General features: G+C 38.6%; 1 protein-coding gene across 1 annotated transcript; it reads right to left on the reverse strand.

Annotated features, from left to right (window-relative positions):
- Positions 1-1,063: 1,063 nt before the first annotated feature.
- LOC139954815 (uncharacterized) lies at positions 1,064-4,709 on the reverse strand. Its single transcript, XM_071954772.1, has 4 exons — positions 4,382-4,709; positions 3,703-3,988; positions 3,049-3,291; positions 1,064-1,364 (listed from the first exon to the last, which is right to left on the reverse strand). The coding sequence occupies exons 2-4, from the start codon at positions 3,802-3,804 to the stop codon at positions 1,158-1,160; spliced, it is 552 nt and encodes a 183-aa protein (XP_071810873.1). The 5' UTR covers positions 3,805-3,988; positions 4,382-4,709; the 3' UTR covers positions 1,064-1,157.
- Positions 4,710-8,540: the final 3,831 nt, after the last annotated feature.

The raw sequence follows: 8,540 nt of genomic DNA on the forward strand, positions 1-8,540 counted from the left end.
CTTAGATAGTGTCACGGGAACTTTCGGGCACAAAAAGTTCTGCCCCCCAAACTGAAATGGTCCCGTACGCCTATGATGAGGGGTCATCATTTTGGTAACTTCTCAAGATTGTCATGGGGGCACATATGACTTTAGACACACTCCTGTGACACACTCCTGTGTCTAACATGTGGTGCTAACCTGCTGAGGTCCACTTTCAAAAATGTTGTGCCCTCCCACATAGAATATCCTGAAAATGTGATAGGTGTATAGGAAAATTTCTTCCTATGCATCTAAGGGTGCAAGTTTACAATTTTTTTGGTGTGCAAACAAAGAATATGATGAAAGTATTAACAGTAAAGTAATTCCTTTTTATCTTGGAAATGTCCATGAAATACCACTATTCCTTACCTACAGATGCATATCACCACCTTCCTTGTATAAATAAACATGTTTATTTCAATACAGTGCTGCTGTACCAATTTTTTTTTTTTTTTTTTTGGGGGGGGGGTGTTCATCGGAAGGGGAATATTGATTAAAAAGGGAACATTCATAGACATAACATTCATAGTCCTGTAGGAGCCGCACAAACTCACACAATCTTTATGTGCTTCCACACCATAGGTCCAATTTATAAACAAAACACTGCTACGTCATGAAGAGGGAATTGATTGGTAAAAGGGGAAGGAATCTAATGACAAATCAACACTTGCATGCATGGCGATGACCTCACTGCTAAAAGTGACAAATGAGAGCTAAAACAAATATGTGTCTACTGACATTCACAACTAAGACCAGAACCAGTTGTTAGCATGTGTTATTCTGCGAAATTTACAGTGCAAGGAACAAGACAAGATAGTGAAATACTATAAATACAATAAAAAATTGGCATGAGAAACTTTCTGCCTTGCGAAGTCAATCAAAGAATTTATAAAGGGCATTCTGAGGGACCTGGAAATTAAAGAGCAAGAGATCGGCACTGTGTTATAAATCTAGACACATTTTTGCATGACACCATGCATACATGATCAGTACCAAACACTAATAATAACTTCAATATCACTAGTTTTTTTGGGGCCCAGATTCAGCATGACTGATAGCAAAATGTTTACACTATAAATTGTTACCTATTTGATACATGTGGAACAAATCTGATGATGTTCACTGACAATAGATTTCTAAAACAGAGATACCACAAAGTCTCTAACAGCCCTAAAATATGCCGTTCTTTCACTCTTGTTTTGGAGATTTTCAAATCTGTTGAACTGTCCTTCAAGTTCTCTGCTCTGTTCAGCTGAAAGGTGAATTGTCTGTGGAACATTCACCTGGTGGTCTTCATGTTCACCACCCTCAATATCTTCAACTCCATATTGAACAGTCTCATCCTGTATAAAAGAAAAAAATTAAATCTTATCTGATCACCCGATATGCTGAAAGTCCAATTATGGGTTTGTTCAGTAACCATATCAACATGTTTTCATATCATATATTGCTATTGAAAAATTGCACTGGATTAAAGGTTTGTGGACATGTAACAGATTCATCTCAAACTCTTGAAAATGAAAATCAAGTGTAAAAGAACAAACTCCTGCCCTATCAAGTGAAAAAACCTTGTATTGACAATAAATGCATTGGAATGAACAATATATGAAACGAAGGAGTTTAGACTTAAAGGAGATATGTGACGTGGAAAGTTGTATATCGAAACGTGGGTTACTAATACCAGGGAGGTGTTATTTAAATAACACCTCCCTGTTAATACCATGGATCGAGAAGGAGCTGCAGGCTAAACTATGCTCTTTGAAATTAACATGTAGCCGACAATAATCCTGTCTTTCACTCAGAAGTATGTATGCAATGTAACTTAATCCAATTTAATGTTATTAGCATATATTTAAACACAACTTTGCAGGCTGCTACAAGATTGATTGAAGACATGTTGTCCATGCAGGTGTTTGTGAAACTCTTAAGAAGATGGATTATAAAAGTTCACAGTACACTCAATCGATAAAATGTGACAGTTGCAGCTCCTTGCTAATACCAACACATTGCAGCTGTTGCTAGTTTGTAGCACTGTATGATAATTTTATTCGCTGATATAGCTAGGACAAAAAGTGGAAAACAACATTTATTTTTGTTTTGATCATCACTTCGTTTTGAATCGCAAGTGCATGGTACGTCTATTTCATTCTTCAACGCAAAATGCCAGTACGATCACTTCACTTTCATTTTCTACACCTTTTACTGTGTGGTAGTATGAATACGTACTGAGCAGGTGTCAGTCCTTGTCGTATAGGCTCAAGTTATATGCCTTTTGTGTGATGTGCTAGTAGCACTCTCTGAACCGGGAAGGGCTACATGGTTCGGTCATTTTACACTGCGTCGTTTACTGAAATGTTGTTTTTAGGTGTCTACAGACCTTTCTAACCAGTTTGCACTCACATCAGTCCTGCACATAAATTCACTCAGTCGGAATTGTCACATTAGCATCTTGTCTGGAAAACTAATATGGTATGAAATCTATGCAGACGAAAGCCCCTGGCAAACTTTGTCCAGTCAGACGTTAAATACGAAACGTAGCAGATTTAGTCCAGCCAGAAACCTTGCACAGCTCAAGCCAATAGTGTCGGGTGACGGTCTGCACAGTTGGACCAAATATGTTGTAACACTGGTAGTATATGTTGTGGGTCATAAACATTAGCTGCATGTATGGTTTTCAACCTTGTTCTTGTGACCGCAATTGGACGCACTTTTTTCTTGGTCACAGCTACACTAAACTAAACATATATGTTTTAAATCATGCTAGTTTTAATGAAAGGTAAATAAGTGTGAATGATAATATTTAACTGGTTGCACTCTTATGCTGGTTTCTGAAATTGATACACAACAAGAAAAAGGTTGCATGGGAGATCCAGTGCATTGGAATACGTACTGGTTTTGTATTTCTTACATGTGCAAAACTGCGTATATATCAATCTCGTTTTCACACATATTGATATGCCAACTCAATTTATATTGAACTTGATGTTACCTAATTGTACAAATTAATGAAGCAATCAACTGACTCACATCGTTAAGATAATCGATTGGATAGCCATTATTGGAAGCACTCGTCCACAACTGCAGTGGTGTTTGGTTTCCAGCAGTTCTGATTTTGTGATGAATGTAAGTTTCTCTAAAAGCCTTAAGGTGTTTATTTATAATTGGCTGGAACACATAGTGCAGGGAGAATAGGTCCACATCGCTGCAGCAATCCAACATCCCTTCATCCTCCATGTTATGAAACAAGTCATAGTAGACACTCAAGCATGACTGTACAAAGAAAAGGTATTCGGGATTGGTTATAAACTGCACACATATTAATGTTGTCAAATTTACAATACATCTCATATTACATGAATTATTTCAACAGTAGAGCTTATTGTATTGTTGCAATCTAGTACAATTTCCTCCAAGGTGGTAAGAAAAACAGTATAAGAATTTGAACCAAAGGTGACCATATTTTAAAATCTGGCATATTTGGGGCCAATACAGCATACCTTTGACGCGTTGGAAATGCCATTTCCTGCAACGTGCGAGACGTTTTAATTCTTCTGCAGAATTTATCTACCCATGCAAATTTGAAAATACCACGGCTGGAGTAGGTAACTGCCAGCAGGTATCTCTAAGTATTGTTCAGACAAATAAAACAATCTCAGTTTTATTAATTGACATCGCATTCACCTTGAAAACATCTCGCCAAAGTCGTTCAATCCTCTGGTTGTGAACTGACTTTCCAACAATAAAGCTTCCCCTCCCTGGGCCTCTGAGAGGATGTGCTAACATGAAATCGCAGACTTTAATGTTTTCACCACCCTTGTCAGACCGGACTCTCTCAGGCAAACCATACTCATCTACAGCGTCGTGAAAAGCTTTCAAGACAGTAGAAACTTTGTTGTCGGTTGAACACACTAAAAAAACAGGTATTCGGCTGTACCCATCTATACCACCATGAATGAGAAATCGCCACCTGTAATTTAATCAAATGGAAGCATAAATTAAATGTTTAGACTTGGTTAATACTGCAATTTCTACAGGCATGTAATTTGGAAAATTGAATAATGGAGTAACATTTTTTGCAGTATATTGTGTGCATATACATGAATGTGTAACCCAGATGATTGCAACATGTTATTTTAGCAGTGCATATTGTACATGAATATACTTGATGTCCTGCTTGGTATAATACTTTGGATTGGCTGTGATGAATATGTATTACCAATATTTATTTTGTAAAGGTTGGCAGAGCGAAATCACTGGAATGAAAACCATTACCATGTTACATCATCAGTGCTTATTAGGTGCAATAGTCCCATACCAGGTACATACATTTTCTATATACTGCATATATGATTATTGATACCTTTATGGTAAGGATCTGTTAATTAAAGGAAAGTACAGGTGAAACAGGGCTACATGAATGTCCTGTCAGTAGTCTTCGGATTAATGTCACGCTAAATACTTAGGTCAAACAGTGAGAAGATGACATTTGTTGTTTTGAGTGCCAAGCACTGAAAATTCAAATCAATTTATTTCATTTAACAATTGAGGTCAAATGGGGTTACTTATTGAAAGGGTGGTTCTACTTCACCTTATTGATAATGACATGGGATCACTCAAACTTGTGACTTAACAATGGTGCCTAATTTGCATTTAGTTCAAAATGTGATAGACACAACTACTTTGGGACAGTGTGGGGAATGGGTGTGCTGCGAGAATCCTCTTTATACCACCTTACTTTCAATGTAAACCAACCTTATAAGCTTATGATTGCCATCAATATGCCATAGTGCATTTGGCCCTGCTACACTATATTCCCTCCTTTTCAGTGCGGTTTTCCTCCGCATTTCAACACCTGGAGAGAAGTTTAAAATGGTAGATAATGCCACAATATGAACAGATATTCCACAGTACTATATTATTGATATTGACATTTGACAGGCCTAATTGAAATAAGCCTCAAAAAGGGCATGGCAAAAGTCGGTAGTTTCTAGTGGAGAAGGGCATCATGGCAAATGGGAAGGGTATGGGGGTATGGTGGCAAAAAAGAATCGGAGAAAGGGCAAGATGGCATTTTTCGTCTAAAGAAAAAGTGTTATGGGGCACCAATTGCAAAGGGCATGGTGGCAAATTTTAGCCATCGGTTGGGTGTCTTTTTCAGGGGCATTGTGGCAAACATGGAGAGCACAGTGGCTTTTTGCCATCGGTGCCACCGGTTATGTCAAGCCCTGGCAGTAAATTATCATTAAAAAAAATATAGGATATATGACACATTCATTCTGTCATTGTTATATATTCATCTAGCAGCAGGCCCCATCTAGAGGGAGGTGAGCTATAGGACATCATATGTCCAGCCCTGTGACCATTTTTTCCCTTTTGTTTACTCTGTTAAGTCACATTGCCTTAAAAGAGCAATCCCTTTCACTCAGTTCTGCTTTTTTACATATTTACATTCATTCTATGACATATAGGTCTATCTTCACTGTATTTGGTGATATTAAAGCATGATATGATATGAAATAAACTAATTTGTTTCTCCTAGCCTTTTCATAATTTGTTTGCAGGATTTTTTCGCATTGTTTGAGGGGCCTGTAGGATTGGTGTGCATGAGGTTCCTTCATCAAACCTTCAATTTAATCATCTTACGTCTTATTTAAGCCTTTATCGGTGTATAACCTCTTTCCAAATTCTAATAAATCAATTAAAGAAACCTTGAGGGTCTACTCTTCTGATTGCCTGACGAATCCTTTCTCTGGGAATACAAATTCCTTTGCTTTCCAATGCACCTGACACCATTTTTTCCCCATGCGTTGGACTCTGTAGTAGTATTTCCGATACCATGTCATCTAGTTGTGCATCTGCATTAAAATAATGATGAAGAAACATATTCTTCAATACTCTGTTGATTCAAATTACTATTTTACAGTTTATACCTTTAAGGTCTGTGGCAAAAAGAAAATAGCATATAGTAAGGCACAGCTGGGGAATCAAAAGCATTCTTGACATTTCAATGATGGGGAAATTGCTGCTTGTGAATAATAGTGTGTATAACAATATCAAGAGTTAAAAACTGAAGCTATATTAAGCACGTTCTTGGGGATCGATGGTTCCACCTGCTGGGGCTTCGAAATTTTGTTGCTTTGCTACCACTGGATTTTATTTTTGTGATGCCCAATGGTCGCAGACAATGGTGTTTAAAGTATTAGTAATGTATAGGCAAGGAGAACGGGAACATTTCTACAGGAAGCCTGATACTCCTAGTCCTACGCATACTAAGCTCTGCATACACACATAACTGTGCCAAATCTAAATTAAAACGGTAACTTATGTTTGGGTTCTTAAGTTATGCTCGGAATTAATCCATGACCTAGTACTTTATTACGCCTATATCCAGGCCATTTGTAGAACACCTAAAATGCATACGTTACCAGACCTGTATATAATTTAAAGAAGTAACAGTTTTGGAATATCATTTAAATTAGAGAATAGGCCTAGCCGAAGCCTGGCCTAGCATGTAGAAATAGCCTAGAAATCGTAACTTTACCACATTAACAGTAGCACCTCACCAGTCTTTTCTGAATTTAAGTCTTTCTTTCTCAGCTGTAAATCACGTCTTCTCCTCTTCACAGTATTTTCACTGACACTCAACATTTCTGCCATTTGTCGATTTTTGAAACCCATCTTCACATATTCCTCCACTTTTTCATCTATTTCATATGACATTTTGAACATTTAATTGTGTTATGATCTTATGCAGGTGTATTTCTCGCGTGTAGTCATTGGGTCAAAGTCGTCGAAAAGTTTGCGTACTTCGGCACACAGATTGAGCATAGCGCCATCTCTCCAATTTAGTAGTAGTAGCTGCCGTTTTAGAGGTAGTGACAGAGCCTTATATACAGAGAGTTACGACAACTGAAATTTGGGCGCCATTTTGGGGCCAAATGGGCAACATACAGTATGTGTGGGAATGGGCATTCAAGGTGGATAGGGGAATTTTTCGATGGCATTGTAGAAGTGTGAGCGGGATTCTGGGTTTTATTTTTGTTGTGGTGCTTTTATGCGCCGAGGCTGTGTAAGTAGGGCGTCGAGTGTCGAACGGGAGGGGAGGGATTGGCTGCGCTCAAGTTCAAGGGGATGAGGTTGGCACATTTGGAAGTCCAAATTCAACAGTTGATATTCTGGTACGGTAAAATTGTATTATGACTGGTAATATATCATATTGTAACACATATTGCACAGTTGCGGAATAATGTACATTCTTCCATTGTTGCCATGGTAACCAAACAAAGCCTGTGATTGGTAAAAATTGGGATGAACTGTAACTTGAGCTAGCAATGGCTGATGAAGTTGATATTTGAACATGTGACTGGTACTGACATGGTGCACAGAATCATGAAGCTAGGTCTTTGAAAATTGCTTGGTATGGTAACTAAATGGACCAATCACATTTTGTCTGTGTTCAAAATTTAGAGCGCAGGGTTAAAGGTGACATGTGGGGCAGGGGAGGGGGATTGTTTCGGGGTATCACAATTGGTCTCGTCGGTCAGATATGCCACGTCGGGGAAAAAATGAATGAATCCCTCCCTCTCCTCCAGGTTCAGAGAACGTGGTCGGTTCCTGGAGTACGCTGGCATCAGTCAGATGGGGGCCTGTAGGAGGGAAATATTGATGCTGAATTTTATTCAGTGATAGGCCCCGCAACTTTAATATATATACACCAGGAAACTAACCGGTAGTTCGAGTGTGGAGGGGGGGGGGAATTTTTAGTTGCACATTACCCAAAATAGCTATGAATACTGTACATTTAGATTGGAACACTCCCAGAACAGTATGACATTTAGGCAGGCATGGGGGGAGGGGGGTTGCCTCTACCCACCAGCCAGGTCGGTCAGAATAAATTCTCAGTGACAGACGTCATAGAAGATGAAATTTGCTGCAGTTACTCTTCTGACCTTGGTTTTGAAAAAGAGGAGTGGGTGGGCAGTTCTATAAGTGTTATACCGTGGCAGTTGGAAGAAGGTTCATAAGGCTTCATCACAGAAGCCTAGGCTGAATATTTCTCACTCAGCCACTGTCACAATGTGGGTATGACCTAATTTTATTTCAAATGTATGAAATACGAATCATAAATTGCAGCTGACAGGACTTTACCACCATAATATGACCCAAACTGGGTGCTGTAAGGAATTTACACTAATCTGGAACTCACATCGCAAACATATGGTATATGTAAGTATGATATTTCAGCGTTATGAGAACTAAGCTGCTGCTGGAATTTGAAAAGATCTACTTCAGAATATTTTTGTATGAGAGTCAGGCTTTTATCTACGAATTTTATGTCTAATAACTTGAAAAAGCTGCATCTATATACTATAGGATCCAAAAAGTCCGAAATTCTTCAAAATACCAATTGTGCCTCTATTACTAGGCATGGGCTTCTATTATTAATGGATAAGGTAATCGTGACCAGACAACACCCCGGACAACCCCCGCCCCCAACAGAAGCATAAATGTTGCCAGAA

The sequence above is a fragment of the Apostichopus japonicus genome, chromosome 17, assembly GCF_037975245.1.
Source record: "Apostichopus japonicus isolate 1M-3 chromosome 17, ASM3797524v1, whole genome shotgun sequence".
Lineage (NCBI taxonomy): Eukaryota > Metazoa > Echinodermata > Holothuroidea > Aspidochirotida > Stichopodidae > Apostichopus > Apostichopus japonicus.

What these genes read in the sequence shown, in the direction of transcription:
- LOC139954815 (XM_071954772.1), bottom strand. Translation starts at nt 3,804, where the DNA reads ATGTTAGCACATCCTCTCAGAGGCCCAGGGAGGGGAAGCTTTATTGTT. An exon ending in TTTGGCGAGATGTTTTCAAG is followed by an intron (nt 3,292 to 3,702) that starts GTGAATGCGATG and finishes TTCTTTGTACAG; the next exon opens with TCATGCTTGAGTGTCTACTA. An exon ending in CAATCGATTATCTTAACGAT is followed by an intron (nt 1,365 to 3,048) that starts GTGAGTCAGTTG and finishes TCTTTTATACAG; the next exon opens with GATGAGACTGTTCAATATGG.